This window comes from Gracilinanus agilis, chromosome 1 (assembly GCF_016433145.1).
Source record: "Gracilinanus agilis isolate LMUSP501 chromosome 1, AgileGrace, whole genome shotgun sequence".
Classification (NCBI taxonomy): domain Eukaryota; kingdom Metazoa; phylum Chordata; class Mammalia; order Didelphimorphia; family Didelphidae; genus Gracilinanus; species Gracilinanus agilis.
In genome coordinates, this window is record NC_058130.1 from 249,673,280 (window position 1) to 249,692,989 (window position 19,710).

The following is a 19,710-nucleotide window of genomic DNA, read 5'->3' on the forward strand; positions in this document are numbered from 1 at the left end:
TTTGTAGAGATGAGGGAACAATAAGTCTATGGAATAGCACATGTATTTTTCTAGTTTTGCTATACTTATTTTCCTCTCTTTTTAAAATTCCTTATTACAGGGAATGGATGGATGGTTGCCAGGATTAGGGATGGAGGTAGATAATAGTGGGTGTTCCAAAAGTGTTGGTGCAGTTTTAAGTTCCTGATTAGTGTGAATAATGAATTCTGTGAAGTTGCTGAATTATTTGAAATTATAATTATATGCAAAATATAGTCATTAGTTCCAGCCCAGTAGAAATATGCAATGAAAATATTTTAAAATAAGTTTATTAACGGAATAACAAAGGATAAAAAATGTACTTTTGATTCAAGTTTATTACAAAGTAATGGTATTGCTATAGAAAGCAAAATTAAAAAAATTAAAAAAATTAAATTACTGAATATCTTACCTAAAGATAAACCTATACTGATACGATGAAAACATTGTTATTCTTGTTTAAAATATTTTAGCAGCGTGGTCTCAATCGTCTTCTCTTTTTTTAAATCTTCATACATACGCTGATAAGTGCAGAGAGCTTTATCTACATCTTGGTGAATTTGAATTCTTCGATCAACATTAGGGTCAGCATCCATAATTTTTTGCTTCACAACTTCTAAAGCTTGAAAGATATCTTCAAATTCTTTGAGAGTGAATTCTTTCATTTGTTCATTATCTGCTTCTTCGGTATTGTCAATACCTTCAAACACTCGTTGTTGATCTAAATGAAGAAAATCATCAGCAGTCAATTCTTCTGAGTGTGAATCCAGCAATTCCAGAATACTGTCACTTTCTAAGTCATCAAAACCAAGCTTTCTTCCTATGTTTGTTATTTCTTCTACAACAGCCTGCTTCTGAGAGGGAAAACCTTCAAAATTACTATTTGCACAATGTGGCAAAATGCACTTCCACACGTCACGCATACTGTTTGCAGTTATTTGTTGCCAAGCATGATGAATATTTTCAATTGCATCTCTGATGTTATAATTTTCCCAGAAGTCAGTTAAGGACATTGCATCATCGCCCATCGTTTTCACAACTGCCTGTTCAAAAATCTTTCTTAGATAGTAGGCTTTAAATGTTTCAATGGTTCCTTGGTCCATGGGTTGCAACAGAGATGTTGTGTTTGGTGGCAAAAAAATTACTTTTATATTCTCACACAATGAACTAAGTGTAGTTGGATGACCTGGAGCATTATCTAAAATCAGTAACACCTTAAATGCAATATTACTGTCCTTGCAATATTTCTCAACAGCAGGGCTAAAATAACTTGAAAACCAGTCTTGGAAAACAGTTTTAGTCACCCACGCTTTCTTATTCGACCTCCAAAGAACTGGAAGGGATTGTTGATTATAGCCTCTCAGAGCACGAGGATTTTGAGTCCAATAAACAAGCATTGGTTTTAATTTAAAATCCCCTTCTGCATTACCCCCCAGTAAAAGTGTTAGGCGATCCCTAGACACCTTAAATCCAGGTTTTATGTTTTCTTTCTTAGAAATATGAGTTCTGGAAGGCATCCTTTTCCAGAATAAGCCTGTTTCATCTACATTAAAAATTTGTTGATCAGTGTATCCACCTTCTTTAATTATTTTCTTCAAAACATCAGGATACTTAGCTGCCATATCCTCATCTGTAGTAGTTGCTTTTTCAGTAATTTTTACATTATGTAACTGACTTTGATTTTTAAAAGGATCAAAGCAACTGCTGTTTGCAGTAAAAGTTTCTTCACTATGTATTTCATTTTCATTTTCTTTCTCTACTTTAAATAAAGTTGGAGCATTTGTTTGCATGGCTGCTTTGTTTTGAGGAATGTGTTTATTATTACAATCTTCAATCCATACAGCTAAAGGACGCTCCATTTCTATCATTGTAACGCTTCTATTCCTTGTAGTTGTTTGTAAACCACAAAAAGCTGGCACAACGTTGTCTTTTTCTTTTATTTCATCTGTGTGCTTTATAATATTCTGTACCATAGGTTCAGGCATTCCTACAGCTTGTCCTGTTTTAGAGTTACTATGACCACATTCATGCTGTTCAAAAATTGTCAGGTGATTGTTAGACACTTTAAATCCAGGTTGAGTTTTTTCTTTTTTAAAAATGTAAGTTCTGAAAGGAATCTTTTTCCAGAATAAACCTGTTCCACCCACATTAAAAATTGGTTGATCGGTGTATCCACCTTCTCCAATTATTTTCTTCAAAACATCAGGATAGTTGGCTGCCATGTTCTCATCTGCATTGGCTATCTCTCCAGTAATTTTAACATGATGCAAATGAACTCGATTTTTAAAGCGGTCAAACCAACCACCGCTGGCAGAAAAAGTTTCCTCACTATCTACTTCATTTCCATTTTCTTTTACTGCTTTAAATAAACTTGAGGCTTTTGTCTGAATGGCTGCTCGGCTAAGAGGAATGCATTTTTTATTACAATCATCAATCCACACAGCTAAAAGACGTTCCATTTCTATCATTGTAACACTTCTATTCCTTGTAGTTGTTTGCAAACCACAAAAAGTGGATGCAACTTTACCTTTTTCTTTTATTTCACCTGCATGTTTTATAATATTCCGTACTGTAGATTCAGGCATTCCTACATCTCGTCCTATTTTTGAGTTACTATGACCACGTTCATGGCGCTCAATTACATCACATTTTTGTTCTAATGTAATAACAAGCCTCTTTTTTTTCACACTGGCAGTGTTTCCATCTGAAGTCTTCTTTCTTTTATCCATTTCGTTATGGGCTTTTTAAAAAAAAAATTAACACAATAGTTGGTAATATGGTACCCAGCAACAAATTATATCAACATACTACCTATGCAAGAGCAGAATGACATATCTGCAAGTTAAAACCTTTTACTAGCATACACTGCATTAACTGATTTTTGGCTCACATTAAATGTGATCTCTCTCATTTTATAAAATGCACTATCCTGAATTTCCAATTATCTGGTTTTGCAATAATCATGTCTTAGTTATAATAACTTAATATGTCAAATTGCTATAAACTTACAAAAAAAGGACATTTTAAAGGTTATTTAAAATGTTAAAATATTGATGTTGCTTAATAAAATTCAACATAACCACCTTCTTGTGTTTAATATACAAATGCGGCTCTCTCAATTTCAGCCATAGTCTCTTTGCTTGCTTGGAGTCTCCAAGATATAGGCTTACAGTGAATTGAGCAGAATCTTTTAATTTTTTCATCTAGCTGTTAATTAAATTTCTGTGAGAAGCCTTCTTATAATAGAACGGGAGTTTTCTTCTTACTGCTGTTATGGGCTTGTGTTCAGTCAACCAGAAAATGCAGTTGACTTTCTTCAACATTTGCTATCTTTGATCAATTGCAGTGACTGAAATAAAAAAATTAAAATTGAAAATCTGTTATTCAAAATTAAATAATTACAAAAGAAGTTTAAATAAACTTTTAAATAATTTTTTGAGGGGGTAAATTAGCAGGTGGCAAAGTGAGCTAGGTTGGAAGTCAGGAGAACCTGGATTTAAATCTAGACTTCAGATAATTACAGCTGTATGACCTGCAGCAAGTCACTTAACTTGTTTGCCTCAGTTTCCCCATCCTTAAAATCAGGATAATAGCACCTACCTCCTAAGGTTGTTGTGAGGCTCAAACGAGGTAATGGTTGTAAAGGGCTTAAGTTTCTTGCACATGGTAAACATTATATAATTAGCTATTATTACTATTTGATCTCCATATTTACTAGTGATTTAACTCTAGGCATGTCACTCAAGTTGTTTGCCTCAGTTTCCCCAGCTGTAAAATGGGGATAAAAAGAGCACCTAGCTCCCAGGGTGGTTGTGAGGATCAAAAGAGGTAGTAATTGCAATAATGTGATTTGCACTCTGTAAGTGCCATATAAATGTTTGCTATTGTTATTACTATTCTCAAATTATTAAAACTTAAAACTTGCACTACATTTTTTTTCAATTTGCCCCGAAGGGTTTGCTTCATTCTTTGTACTTGTCTTCCTGGACTTTAGTGTCTGGTACACAGTAGGTGTTTTTTAAGTTAATTCAAAAAAAACACTCATGAGTCACTGCGCTAAGTGGGAGGGGTATTTAAATATTTTTTTAAAAGGCCAGAGCACACAATTTTTGAATAAAGGACATAACGTCTATGAAGATACCATTGAACCTGCTACGACACATCTTGATCCCCCAAATTCTGGGGCTGGGTCCTCCGTCTGCAGCCAAACTGCCCAGGAGTGATGGGGGGTGGGGATGGAGGGTTTGGGCAAGAAGCTCCGCCCCCCACCCCCACCCCCGGCCGGCGCCCAGCCGGGTGGCTCCACGCTAGGCAACACTTTTCCCCGAGGGACCTTCTAGCCCAGGCCCAGCTAAACAAGCTGACACATATCGCAGGTGTGTACGCCCCGGGCCGGCGGCGAGCCGCTCCCCGCAACGATACCTGGGACTAGTGTGTGCAAGCCCCAACCAATCTTCGGCGCTGTCCGCAAGAGGACCTGTCCTGGGAGGGCGGCGGATGCCGGAGGGCGGAGGAAACCTTAGCGACCGGAGGAAGCGACGCCAACAGAATAGCAGCAGCGGCTTCCGAACCCTTGGACAGGCCGCGCGCATGCTCTCTCTGTGTAGGGAGCCGCCCCCTTCCCCCTATCCCTCTGCGCAGGCGCAGGCGCGGGACCCCAGCCAATGCTCAGGGCTGCTGGGTTAGGGATCCTGCTTTCCGCAAGTTGCTAAAATAATTTCATAGACTAAGCTGGGTCCCGGGAGCTGGTGGTTGTTATCATCATCATCATCATTATTGTTTCTATCTGTAGAGCAGGCCGTGGTGACTGACGCCATGCAGCGTTCGAAAAAGCTTGGGTCTCCGCCCGCTTCGAGCCACTGTGAGTGCGTGAAACCGACTCTAGAAACAGGTAATAGGGGTTGCAATTCCTTACTGGAAAGGAGTCACGTGCCGAACTGTCACGTGAAGAACGATCACATGAGCGACCTCCCTCTAGCTGGCCTGGATAGAAGTAGATTCCCTGCTGGGCCGCCAAAACCCAATGATTTACTTTACCATTGTGACAGCCCCATTTCTTTTGCACCTCTTTCGTTATCGTTAGAGCTAATATTAGTTGTGACGAGTGAATAGTGAATTAGAATATACTAATCGTATTTCACCTCTAGGGTCATCCCAACCTGAGGAATATGGAAGACGGGAGTAGGGGTGAGAATGGGGGAGGGTGGATAGATCTTCAGTTAGATGGAAAATGTTGAGGTATATACATACACTGGGCCCCTTTCTTAACTTTGGTCTCAGTTTCAATCAACTAGTTGGACTAGATCAAGGGTTCGCAAGGGTTTTTGTTCCTTGAAACCTTTTCAATAATAAATAAATGTGAATCCCTGTAGTAATTTAATATACTATTTATAATTTCCTTTAGATTCTAGAGGTGGTACAATGGATAGAGCCCTGGTCTGGAGTCAAGAAGACCTGAATTCAAATCAAATCAAAGCATGCATGAGACACTTTAATAGCTGTGTGTCTCTTGGCAAGTCACATATCCCTGTTTACCTCAGTTTCCTCATCTGTCACATGAATTAGAGAAAGAAATGACAAACCAATCCAAGTATCTTTGCCAAGAAGACTTTAAAAAACACTTTTACCCAGTAGAACTCCAAATTAAAATTTACATAATTATAAAATATAAAACATTCAAACAGAGCTGTGATTTTTTTTCACAGAGAAAAATATACTTTTAACATACCTAGGCAATAATTTACTGCTTCTAACATCATTAAAGAATTTATAGTGCAAACCCCTTGGACCATCAATAGACCTCTAAGGCTCGTTTTCCACTCACTAGTTCTGTGAAAGATTATGTTATTGGTGTGTTTTTTTGAGACCAACATTCCACAAAATGTCCATTGGTATCTTGTGTCAGAGGCAGTCGTTTAGACTATTTGGATAAAGTTATTCAGGGGATACTTTTTTTTTTTTTTTAAGATCAGAGAAAGATGGCAAAGACAAATAAAAAAAGGGACCAGTGGATCTGGATATTTTATTCAACTCAATTGCCGAGATTATGTGAAAAACTTTGCTTTTAAGTAACCAGTTTATTTTGACATTTGTACTGGATGATGGTTAGGTCAGTTAGTCAGGCAGCAATCATTTATTAGTCATTAAGGGGAAGTACATTGGATTGGTAGTTAGACTTAATTCCATTCCCGCTTCTTTGACAACTAGGTATATGAGCTTGGAAAAAAACCATAACCTTTCTGAGCCTCATTTTCTCCATCTATAAAATGAAGAGGTTGGGCTGGATGATTTTTTATATCCCTTCTAGTTCTAGATTTATATGATTTTTAATATTCCTTGGAATATTAAGTGAGATTGGTTACAGTAAAAAAACTCAAGAAAGCAGTATGAATTACTTTTATAATAATTTATTCACTTATTATTGTAATAATAATACTAGCTAGCACTTATGAAATAATTTAAGGTTTTGCAAAATATTATACATATATAATATAACAGTCCTATGAGATAGGTGTTGCTATTATGTCCATTTTACTGATGAAGAAATTGATGATGAGGGAAGTTAAGGCACTTGCTGAGGATCACAAGCTAGTAAGTGCTGAGGCAGGATTTGAATTTAAATTTTAATGATTCCAGGTCTAACATTCTTTCCACTACACTCCTTAGTTGTTTCACCAAATTAGAATATATATATATTTTTTGTTTTTATTTCTGAAGGTAATATTTTAACTGAACCAATTGGTTACATAGAGTCATGTTTCTCAGCTAAGAATGGTACACCGAGACAACCAACCATTTGCAGTTTGTCACGTGCTTGTTTGAGGATAAGAAAAAGTGTCTTTAACAATCCTGAACATTCTGTAATGGGCTTAGAACAGTTTTCACATGTTTGGTAAGTTGTTTAATTATTAGTAATAGATTTTTATGTCCAGAATTTGCTAATAAGTACTTTGAAAGTAGTTACTTCAGAAAGTACATTGCCTTTTAACAAAGTGTAGCCTACTTTAAGATCACTTCTCTTCCAAGAGGAATTACACTAGTATTTTTCTTAAATATTTGGACTGAGACATCTTTTATCTGTTCTCTCTCAAACCTCAGTTTCCTCCAAAACAGCCTGAATCAATTAATTACATGAATGAGGAATGATGAAGACTATAGATTAAATGCAAATTCTTGTCCTTCTAAAAGTTTAAATTTACATACTTTAAAAAAGAAAATGTTTTGTATCTACTTTTTTCTACCACTATCATATTTTATTGATTCCTTGTCACCTCAAAACATAGTGATAAAGTCTGTGTTAAACTTATACTAAATGTTATCATTATATTGGAAATAATTTGTACTTTGCTTTTCTGAAAAGCAACCTTCTTTTATTCCTTACTAAGTGATTCTTTTTTTTTTTCTGGCAGGATTTTGTTTGTTTTTCATAAAAATGGTCATTTGAGTTGTAAGGCAAAAGTGCAGCCTCCTCGGTTGAATGGTACCAAGACTGGAATTTTCTCCACGAGGAGTCCCCACCGTCCTAATGCCATTGGACTTACTCTTGCCAAACTGGACAGAGTAGAAGGTAATATTTAATTATTTTTTACATTCTCATGTCCAGCAGAAAGAAGCCTGTCAAGACAATAGCTAGTCAACTCCTCACTAAACATAATTTTGGGATGATCAGACAAACAATAAGAAAGGCAACCTTTGCATAATTAAAACAAACTCCTTGAATTTGCAGATAATTACATTGACCTTTTTCTGTGCTTAGCTCTGAAGACAAAGCTGTATTGTGTTTGTCCTTCTTGTTGAGTTTAGAGGTGATATGGGGTAATGAAACAAGTTCTGGACTTGGAGGCAGCAGAAATCTGAATTTGACTCTTGACACTTACTGACTTTATGGCTGACCAAGTCATTTAATCTTATTGAGCCTTAGCTTTCAGACCTTTATGGGAATCATGATACTCTGATTTTTTATCGCATTATTTTGTGGCAAGGAGAGCATTTTATAAGCCTTAAAGTACTATAGAAATGTAAGTTATTATCATCCACTTTATTTTTAATGCTATGATATTGGAAAAACCCAACTAATCTTTTCTTCAGTTTTATTGCTTGAATTCTCTCGTTTTCTTTCTTCAGGACACATGCCATTTTCTATAGTGGTTGATCATGTATGAAGGCATTAACATTTATATCTTCATTATTACAAAGTTTCTCTAGCTTAGAATGTTACAAATGCTGAGAGACATACGCTACTGGAGCTGTTTTTATTTATTTAATCATATTTATTCCCTGCTTGATTCTCAAAAAGTTTGAGGAACTTTGAAGCCTAAAACAGACAAAAAGCCACAATTAAAAGTAAAAACAGGAAAAACCTTTCAAAGGAGAAGAGAAATGGATGTAGTGTATATTGGAGACTAGGGAAAAAACGCTTTAAAGTCAGAGGACTTTGGTTCAGACTCCATTTTTGCCACTACATATGTGACCTTGGACAAGTCATTAAATCTCTTTGGGCTTCATTTACTTTATTGTAAAATGAGAGTTTTAGCTTTCTTTTTCTTTTTTTTTTTTTATTATCTGTTTCTCTTTTGCCACATGGCTGAATATGTCATAATATTAAATAATAAAGTGCTTGCCTTCTCAAGGAGAGGAGATAGGGAGGAGGGCAGGACTTTGGAACTCAAGCATTATAAAAAACCAAATATTAAAAATTGTTTTTTCATGAAATTGAGAAAAGGATAAAAACATTCTTTTTTTTTTTTTAATCCCTTAACTTCTGTGTATTGGCTCATAGGTGGCAGAGTGGTAAGGGTGAGCAGTGAGGGTCAAGTGACTTGCCCAGGGTCACACAGCTGGGAAGTGTCTGAGGCCAGATTTTGAAAACATTCTTAAATGAAAAATGAGAGGATTGGGCTCAATGGTTTTAAAAGTTCCTTCTGTTCTAAATCTACAGTTTTATGAGGTACTACTGTCGAACAGCAAATTTGCCACTGAATTCCCTGACAGTTTAAAAAAAACAACACATTTTATGTTGTTTATAGTTTATGTAATACCATTCTCATCCAATAAAAGAAGTCAGAAAAGTTTCCCTAGGGCAGGGGCTCTTAACCTTGGATCTCTTTACTTGTTTTGTTTTTAATTAAATATTTTGATAACTATATTTCAACATAATTGGTTTTCTTGTAATCTATGTATTTTATAACATTATTCTGAGAAGAGGTCTGTAGGCTTCACCAAGCAAACAAAGCCATTCTAGCATTTTCTTTGGAGTTTATTATGTGGATAAGGGGCATTGGGTAACAGAATAGATGTTTTCAATGTGATTTTTGTGAGTAATATAGAAATGTTCTTTGAGTGGTTATTGCATTCTAGACATATAAAATCTGAGAGCATAAAATCAAATCTTAACTCAGTGAAGGTATCTTTTGGGGTAGCTAAGATTAAATTTTAGAAATATAGCTTTCTGATCCTCAAGCTGAGAGGAATGAACAGTTAACATAATTATTATTTCCTCTTTCTCAAGTATCAGATTACTATGTGAACTTTTGACAGCAACTAGTTAGAAAAACAAATATACTAAAATATAGCTGTTATATAGCAGTAGGGCTAAAATAAATGGAGGCACCTATCAAATGTTGAAATAATTTATTTCTTACATTTGTGAATCTGTTCCCTTTTAATTAAGGTCTTCATGGGGTCAGGAGACAATGGAATTTTCCTATCTGCTAAATACTAGTAGCAGATGAATCCCTGCTTGAGTGATAGTGCATGACAAGATAACTGTAAACATACTTCTTCCTCAATAAGTCAGTCATTCAGCAAGCATTTTTTAAGCATCTACTATTTGCCAGGCACCATGCTAAGCATTGTTTAGTCATTAGGACTTGATATATTTCTGTTGAAACTAGATTTCTGATTAATTTGGGGAGCTGTTTTGGATGATTTTTTTTTGGTCATGTACATTTAAAGATGATTTTTCTTTTTTTCTTTTTTAAACATCTTAGGAGGAGCCATATATCTCTCTGGAATTGACATGATAAATGGCACACCTGTTCTGGACATAAAACCATATATAGCTGACTATGATTCACCACAGTATCTAATTTACCCCTTAGATGAGCTCAGTTTACAAGAAAGGGAACAGAAACAGAAAGATTTGCCTTGCTCGATTAACATGGCTGGTAATAATGAGCAGGAGCAGAGAACTGAGGACTTCAGGCCTCAGTATCACAGTACAGAGGAGAAACTCCCTGCAGACCAAACGGCAAAAGAAAAATATTTGAAAGATAAAGACTCAAAGGTGCAACACCTGCTACATAAGTTCAAGAGCACAACAGCAGATTGCATTGTAGAAACAGGAGTAAATCAGAATTCAGGTAGTGATGTAGTAGGACAGATTGGCCTGCATCAGCCAATGGAATGTATAAATAATAGTTTAAACATGGTGGAAGGAGATACAATTATGCAAGAAAACTTGGAGACTCAGCACCCTTCCAGCATGGGGGATGCTGCCCCTGCCAGTTGTGTTGCATCCTGGGTGAAAGATTCTCCTGTGACTACTTTAGAAGTCCGGTTTACACCTAATGCAGAAATGGACCTTGAACGCTTTAGTTTGGAAGACAATACAGCAGGTATCTTTTTTTTTTTTTTTTAACCCCTAACTTCTTAACAAATATCAGTTCTAAGACTGAAGAGCAAGAAGGGTTAGGCAACTGAAGTTAAGTGACTTGCCCAGAGTCACATAGCTAGGAAGTATTTAAGGCCAAATTTGAACTTAGGTACTCCCAACCCTAGACCTGATACTCTGTCCACTCAGCCACCTATCTGCCCTTACAAAGGGGCAGATATTAGGACAAAATTAGTTCCCTCAGATCTTCTTTTCTTGTTTGGAAGCTGTGATATGTTTTTGTTAGGAATTTAACAAAGGGTAATATTTTTAGGATCCTTTTAAAGAAAATTTTCTTTATTTTATTCTAGAAACAAATCTATACATAAGTTTTCCAAGGTTACATGATTCATGTTGTCTTCCTTCCCCTTTTCTTCCCTCTCCCATAGTTGACAAGTAAATCCACTGGGTTTTACATGTATTGTCACTCATAACTTATTTCCATCTTGTTCATTTTTATAGTAGATAAATCTTTTAAAACCAGAACCCCAAATCATATCCAAATAAATAAGTGATGAATTATGTTTTCTTCTACATTTCTACTCCAACAGTTCTTTCTCTAGATGTGGATAGCATTCTTTTCATAAGTTCCTCGGAATTGTTTTAGGATCCTTTCTGAAAGAAATTTGTTTGAGGTATTTTTTTTTAAACCCTTGTACTTTGGTGTATTGTCTCATAGGTGGAAGAGTGGTAAGGGTGGGCAGTGGGGGTCAAGTGACTTGCCCAGGGTCACACAGCTGGGAAGTGGCTGAGGCTGGGTTTGAACCTAGGACCTCCTGTCTCTAGGCCTGACTCTCACTCCACTGAGCTACCCAGCTGCCCCTGTTTGAGGTATTTTTAGTATGGTTCTCTAGAAAGAAAAATATGATGTATTGGGCAGTACAGTATTCTTTTGAAAGATTATTTGTTGAAATGCTGGTTGCTGCTTTCCCTGTTTAGATTTTCTTGTATACTTATTGCTATAATAAGTTCTAAGGGACTATTAGGTCAACTATACTCAAATGAATCAACAACTTTTATTAAGTGCTTAATGTACTAGGCACTGGGGCTACAAAAATGGCACCCCCAACCCCATTCATGCCCTCAGGGAATTTAGATTCTAGTTCTGACAGGGCAGAGAATATAACAGACCATCATTTGGAGCTAGGCAGTCACAGGAATTATAGATGAGGCTATTGTGATTGTCACTTCTTTTCCAGTAGCAATGTGCTATTTTGATTATTGTTCTCCAGACAAGGGGTGACAAACTGAAAGCAGGTTGGCACATCCATGCTGGGCTGAATAAGATCTAGTATCCTTGTGGATGAGTAGGGATATGAAGCAAGGCTTTGGGTCTCCTAGATGGAGTGGATTAGATAAGTTTTGACTCAGATATCAAGCTAGACAACAACTCTGTCCTGAGGCTCAGTCCCAAAGCTGAGTGGATTGACTCAGGTAACCAGGATAGGAAATAGTCTCAGAAACTGTTTCTGGTTTGGAGGCAAACATAACAGTAGCCAGATAGATTGCAAGATGGTGGATGACTAGATGAGAGTTTCCTTCACTATCCTTTGGTAGACATCTGGCCTTGGAGTCAGCAAGACTTGAATTCAAATTCATCCTCAAATCTTTACCCTGGTAGTTACCCTGGGTAGATCACTTAACTTATGTTTGTTCAGTTTTCTTATTTATAAAATGCAGATAATAACAAAACCTACCTAAAATGAGATAATGTTTGTTTGGGTTTTTTTGATACTTTATTTATCTTAAACTTTCATTTAAAAAATACTGAGTTCTAAATTCTCTCCCTGCTTCCCCTGCCTTCCCCCTTCCATTGAGAATTGACATGGGAAGTCATGCAAAACATATTTCCAAATTAGGCATGTTGAAAAAAACAATAAGCAAGAAAATTAAAAAAAAACAAAAATATGTTTCAGTCTGCACTCATACTTCATCAGATCTCTGTCTGGAGGTCAACAGCATTTTTCATCATGGATCCTTTGGAATTTTCTTGGATCAAAAATAGATATTAGTAAAATGCTTTCCAAACCTTAAAGCTCCCTATAAATGCTAACTTTATTATTAGTTGTAGGATATTTGGTATTGTGAGGCTAACAACAAATAAAAATCTCCATCTCAACAGTCAAAAAAGAAAATTTCATGCTTTGATTCAGGGGAAAAGGCTATAATTACTGCATAACAACCAGTACAGATGTAGTCTATAGAGGCGCCTAGCATAGTGCATGGCATATGTAATAAATGCCTGTTGAATTGAGTGGAAAATCTCTGTGATTAAGATATCTAAGCCCCAGATGGTGGCCCACTTATTTTGAGAGCTATTTAGCACAATAAAATTGAAGTTCATTACAATGAAATTTGACCTACATGTGATTTCAAAGTATAGACTACGTTTTTTAAAAAAAAAATTAATTTGCTCTTCTCGTTTCAGATGCCAGTATCACTTCATTTAAATATTTTCGATCAGTGAAAGAGGCAAAGTGTGCCATTATTGCTGTATTAGCTGCTGATCCCCGTTCTGTGTATAGAAGGAAACATTGCCAAGACCGTCTTTTCTACTTTTCAATGGACACTGCACATATTACTTGCTGGTTTGGTGATGGGTTTGCAGAAGTGCTCAGGATAAAACATACTGACACTGTTGAGAACACAGACTGGCAGTGTTCATTACAGTCAGCTCCATCTTAAGTAATACAGAACAGGTAAACCCGTTGCTTAGGGACTTCCTACTGATCATCCTGTGGCAGGATTCCAAGGGGAGGAAGCCTTTGGGATGTCCTTCTTTATTCTTTTTCTTCCCCTGACTCCTTCCTGGACTTGCTCTCATTCACTCAAATATTTGTGTTTCATTTGACTTAGCAGTGGTTCAGGGTGGAGTCAGGTGTCAAGGGATAGCAGTGGTTAGGATAGAGGAGGAGGATAAAGTCTTTACAGTTCCTCTCTCAGCTTGTAATACTGCCTGTGATTCCCCTAGTTTCAGTACTGGACTTAACAGGAGATGGTCCATGGGCTATCTTCTCACCCTGACCCACACATCTGTTCTTTAAAGAAAGCAAAGATGGCACATCTATAAGAAGAAGCTTATTATTACTTTGGTTGACATCCTCTTTGTTTTCATAGTATACCAAAAAGCGTTTGCTATTAGTTTTTAAAAACCACCCTTAGATAACATTAAAGCATTTGTATGTGTGAGACTGCCCTAGTTGATAAGCATTTATTAAGTACCAGGCACCATGCCAGGCATTTTGTACAATGCTTTTGCAGCAAGAAACCTTTGTCAGAAGGAATAGTGGCAAGAGTGAAAAGGACAGTAAATTTGAGGACGCAAAGAAAAGCATAATGGTTGGGGGATTAGCCTGATAGAAAACTATCCCCATGGGCATATAGCAGATGGGGCTCCGTAGCCATCTATTTTGGATCCTTGGTCCCTGTTTTTATCTTCCATCTACGGTCAAGTGGGGAAAATGTCCTATGTCTCACTGCAGGAAGGGGAAAGCTAGTCTTGACATTCAAAGGATCATTTTTACATATAGTGGTTAGATCCTAATAATACTATTTGTACAGTATCATATCCTAGGTATATTACTAGTTAAAGATGGTTTTTTGTGTTTTTCTTATGATTCATCTGTGGTTATAGCAAACAAAGGAAACACATCTTTCTAATCCCACTGCTTTGGTTTCTCTTACTCAAAATGGTTATATGGAAACATCTATCTTTAATAAATTTGTATTTTATAAAAATTATGTCAATATTAGGATATGCAAAAGTGATTAGGGCTGTTAGTGAATCTGGAAGGGGTCAGTTACTTCTTGTCACTCAGGAAAATGATGCCCTTGCAGTAGGGGCTTTCAGTCCAAAAATAAAAAATAAAAAACAATAAAAACATACGAAGATGTGTTTACAAATTTTGACTAGAAATTTGGTCTCCTTAAATGAAAGAAAAAGTTGCATTCCAAATCACAAAAATTAGTAATACGGGGACAGGTAGGTAGGTGGTTCAGTGGATTCAGAGCCAGGACTAGAGATGGGAGGTCCTGGGTTCAAATTTGGTCTCAAACATTTGCTAGCTTTGTGTCCTAAGCAAGTCATATAACCCCCATTGCCCAGCTATTACTGCTCTTTTGCCTTAGAACCAATACAAAGTATTCATTCTAAGATGGAAAGTTAAGAGTAAAATTTTTTTTTCTAATAAGATGGGATTATAGAATGATAGAGCTGGAAGGAACCTTGGAGACCATTGACTCTAATCCTTACATGTATAAAGTTTACACATGATGATTTTGAGGCAAAGTAGCATGTCTAATTTCCTATTGTTTCTTCCTGCTTTTCAATTTGACCTCCACATAATAGCCAAAGTGGCATTCCAAAAGAATAAGCCTGACTGTCATCATGTCTCAGTTCTAAGGACTCCTATCGCCTCTAGGGCAGGGGTTCTTAAATTGGGGTCCAAGGGCTCTGGGAGGCTCCCTGGATAGATTTCAGGGGGGTTGTGAACTTAAATGGCAAAACATTTCTATCTTTATTTTCAGAGACTTTTAACTGGAATTTTGCATTTCCCTCAGTTATTACAAAATACTCTTCTGAAAAAGAGTCCATAGTTTTTGCCAAATTGCTAAGGAGATCTGTGTCACAGGAAGGGTGGGAAACTCCTGCTATGAATTAAAATACAAATTTCTTGACATTTAAAGTCTTTCATCCTAGGCTTATTACACTTGACACATCATAATTATATGTTATTCCCTTTCTCACAGGGTTTTTCTCACTAGGGTTTAGGCCCATTGGCCTGCTTTCTGCTTCCTCATGTAATATTCCATCTCCTGATTCCTTGCTTTGAATCCCTTGTGCCTAGAACACATTCCCTCTTCACACCACCCTTTTCATTATGTAGCTCTAAAGTCTCTTCTGCCACTAGGTCTTTCCTGATACCTCCAGCTGCAGTCGTCAACCCTTGCCCACAAAAACACTTTATTTACTTATATGTGTACATGTTGTTTCCCCTGAGAGGAATGAGCCCTTTGAGAGCAGGGACGGTTTAATTTTTATTTTTGTATCCACAGTGCCACGTACAGTACTGTGGTGCATGAGAAATGCATGGTATTGATGTAGTAACTTGGTAGAAATCTGCTCCAGATCACTCTGCCTGCCTGAAGACATTGCTATGAGCAGGAATCAAGATGCAAACCATGTCTATCTCAAAAGCAACTGTACAGACTCCTTCCTTAGGGTGTTTAGGTCACTTTTGTAATTTTCTTTTTTCTTTTTGCTTATAGACTTTTATTTTTTCCAATTACATATCGAAAAACATTTTATAGCTTTTTTCCCTGGCATTTTGCTTTTCAGATTCTCTTCCTCCAACCTTATTCCCTCTCCAAAGCAAGTAAATGGTCAGTTATTGGTTATACCAGTGCTTTCATGCAATACATATTTCCATATTCCCATGCTGTGACAAATGACACATATCACACATAAAATAAAAAACTCCTGAAGGAAATAAAGTGAAAGATGGTGTGCTTTGATCCTCAATCTCTTTAGTATTTTTCTAAGAATATTAGACTCTAGATCTCTCATAACACAATGCTTTTCACCACAAATGCTCATTGATTTGAGGGCAAATCCTGTGAATCTCTGGTATTCTGGTTATTTTTAAACGTAGCAATTTTTAATACATATTCTCTTTTTTAAAACCTGATATTATACTGGTCATCCTGCATCAGTAAAGGGAGTCATCCTAACAAAATCTGCTAAAATAATAATCATTGGCTGCAAAACTATGTTGCTTATAGCTGAGAGATTCAGTTTGGATTAGATAGTTAAAAAAGCACTGGAAGCAGGTTAGATAAATGCCCAAGTCAGTACTGTTAGGTATTAGGTAGTCAAAACTGAGAGTCTGTATGAATGACCATATTTTAAAATGAAATTTCATTGCACATGACTACTTGCGTAGAGATGTTTCGCCAATGCTTTTGATGGCCTTTTGAGTGAAATTGTTTTGTTGCATTGACATTGTAATAGATAAAGATAGGGGCAGCTGGGTGGCTCAGTGGATAGAGAGCCAGGCCTTATAGATTAGGAGGCCCTGGGTTCAAATTTGACCTCAGACTCTTCTTAGCTGTGTGACCCTGGGCAAGTTACTTAATCCCCATTGCCTAGGCCTTACCGCTCTTCTGCCTTGGAACCAATACACAGTATTGATTCTATGACAGAAAGTAAGGATTTTAGAAAACAAAACAAAAAGCAAATGGACTGAGGGACTGACCTTTTCTTAATCTGACTGCTATGTCTCTGATGTTAACCATTCACAGGCCTTTATAATATACTTAAATGTTGCATTTTTTCTCTAAAGAACATCCTTCCTTTTGCTTTTGGAAAGCCTTAGGAATTCTTTCAGTAATATTTTGAACTTATTTATTATCTTGGTGAAGAAATCAGTTTTCAACTCAGCCAATTTTTATTAAATGACTGACTTAAGAGTATTATGCTAGATATTGAGAGCAGTACAGAGTTTAGATGAGGCATTGCCCCTGTTCATAGAGCTTACATTTGTAGGGAATATGACATGTACAACATTTAACTAAAATACAAAGAAATAGGTAAATGAATTAGAGTGTTTTGTGAACCTTGAGAACTTCACAGAAATAAACATTTTTAACCATATGAACAATAGTATTAAAATCTCAATTCCCATGTGATATTTTCTGTTTTCTGGTGAGAAAAGAACCTTATTAAAAAATAAGAATGAATATTTTACTTAGCAGGTTAATAAGCTTGAGTATTCTAGTTAGGTATGGCCTTTATATATGAGTAGGCTTGTAGAAGTGGCAACTTGTTAAGAGTAGCAGAATTTCAATACAATGCAAAGGATCCAGTGATGCTTCTCAGTGGTCTCTACATGTATCACAGGTCTAGAATTGGGGTTTCTGGTATTGTCAACCATATTTGGGATACCCAGCCTTAGGCTTTACTGATCTCTGTTGACATCCAGTGAACTTCAATTTTTCAAGAGAGAATAGGCAGCCATAGAAATAAGAAAGTCAGAGTGATAATGGAGAATGGGGACTATTCAGTTTTGTCTGTAACACAGAATAGGGACAAGAAAAAAACAAAAAACGGTGCTAAAGTTGGAAACTAGATTAGAGCAGGATGGTAGATGGTTTTGAGAATCAGAATAAGTTTATTGGGTAGGCAATGAAGAGCAATTGAAGGTTTCTGAATAGCCAGTCAACAAATATTTATCAAGTTCTTACTATATTCCAAGTTGGTTTTTTTTTTTAACAATTTAAGAAAAATACTTTAATGTAGAATATTTAATTGTGGAGTAGTGACTGAGAACATCACAAAGCAATCTTATTCAGGCTCAGGATACTCACTTACCTAACCCAAACTCTTCATGTTGGATCCTGGTTGGAGCCTAGAGTAGGCCAAAACAGTGGAGAGGAAAGGACAATAAGGAGGAAATATCAAGAGAAGGAAGAAATGGGAAACTGAGTGCCATATAAAAAAGCTTATTCCTTTCCTCTTTTCTTTCTTTTCCCCTTTACTGAAAACAAGAGAAGAGAAGGAAGCTGAGAACAGAGACAACAAACTATGATGTACAGAAGCAAAGGAAGAGATCCTGAGAGAGAACAGGAACTTGTTAACAAATGGAGAACTCAAATTTCTTGAGTGGATGAACCAACCTCATCTCTTTTCAGTGATAACTAAGCTATAAATTTTTTGAGGACAGAGATCTGTGCCTATTACTACCTATATATTGTTCTAGGCTCAAACTAGGTATCCAATTAATGTACACCTAGAAATGACAAATGAGGGCAAATCTGTTCTCTTGCAAGAGAAAATGAATTAAAACTTCAACAAGAGAGAAGGAAGTCACGAGTTTGGCAAAACTTTCCACAAAGTAGATTTTGCACCTTGAAAAGAAAAAAAAAATCAGACCTCACCATAAGTAGGTTGTTGCTGAAAGTGACTAGAAAATAAAGATATGAAGTCTTGATCTCTTTAGCAGGGGTCGGCAACCTTTTTGGCCATGAGAGCCATAAACGCCACATTTTTTAAAATGTAATTTTGTGAGAGCCGTACAGTGCTCACAGTGCGTGCTCCTGTAACAGTACCTGAAAAAAATTGACTTTATGGCTCCTGCAGAAAGAGCCATATCTGGCCCTCAAAAGAGCCAGATATGGCTCGAGAACCATACGTTGCCGACCCCGGTCTTTAGGAACTGAGACCATATAGAGTTAATGAATTAAGAAAAAAGCTTTCATGTGGAATACTTAATAATGGAGTAAAGTCTATGAGCATCACAGTGCTAAACACTGAGTATATGAAGAAAGGCAAAAACACAGTCCTTGCCTTCAGGATGCTGACATTTTAATGGAGCAGTCAACCCTCAAATAAATATTTTTGTGCATGATTTATACAGTAGAAATGGAAGGTAATTTCAGAGGGAAGATATTGGGATTGAGGGAGACCGGACTTGTAGAGACCTCCTGCCAGAAGGTGAAATTTGAGCTGTCTTTTTTTTTTAATTAAAAAAAATTAAAACAATTTATTTCCATGGTTACATGATTCATTTTCTCTCCCTCTCCTCTTCCTGAAGCTGACAAGCAATTCCACTGGGTTTTACATATGTTATCACTCGATACCTATTTCCTTATTAGTCGTTTTTATAATAGAGCAATCTTTAAAACCAAAACCCCAAATCATATACCCATATAAACAAGTGATAAATCATATGCTTTTCTTCTGTGTTTATACTCCCACAGTTCTTTCTCTTGATGTGGATACTGTTCTTTCTCATAAGTCCCTCAGGGTTGTCTTGTATCATTGCATACTAGTAGTAGCAAAGTCGATTACATTTAATCATCCCACAATGTTTCAATTTCTGTGTACAGTGTTCTCCTGGTTCTTCTCATTTCACTCCACACCAGTTCATGGAGGTCTTTCCAGTTCATATAGAAATCAAGCAGTTCATCATTCCTTATAGCACAGTAGTATTCCATCACCATCATATTTTTTTTGCCATCACAAAGAGTGTGGCTATGAATAT

At 36.6% G+C, this 19,710-nt stretch overlaps 2 protein-coding genes across 2 annotated transcripts; one reads left to right on the forward strand and one right to left on the reverse strand.

The window, feature by feature from the left end:
* Positions 1-292: 292 nt before the first annotated feature.
* LOC123231261 (tigger transposable element-derived protein 1-like) lies at positions 293-4,551 on the reverse strand. Its single transcript, XM_044657514.1, has 3 exons — positions 4,441-4,551; positions 3,102-3,367; positions 293-2,758 (listed from the first exon to the last, which is right to left on the reverse strand). The coding sequence occupies exon 3, from the start codon at positions 2,745-2,747 to the stop codon at positions 468-470; it is 2,280 nt and encodes a 759-aa protein (XP_044513449.1). The 5' UTR covers positions 2,748-2,758; positions 3,102-3,367; positions 4,441-4,551; the 3' UTR covers positions 293-467.
* Positions 4,552-4,673: 122 nt separating this feature from the next.
* Positions 4,674-18,702, forward strand: TRMO (tRNA methyltransferase O). Its single transcript, XM_044657515.1, has 6 exons — positions 4,674-4,909; positions 6,736-6,910; positions 7,428-7,585; positions 10,008-10,634; positions 13,098-13,368; positions 18,216-18,702. The coding sequence occupies exons 1-5, from the start codon at positions 4,834-4,836 to the stop codon at positions 13,352-13,354; spliced, it is 1,293 nt and encodes a 430-aa protein (XP_044513450.1). The 5' UTR covers positions 4,674-4,833; the 3' UTR covers positions 13,355-13,368; positions 18,216-18,702.
* The last annotated feature ends 1,008 nt before the right edge of the window (positions 18,703-19,710 follow it).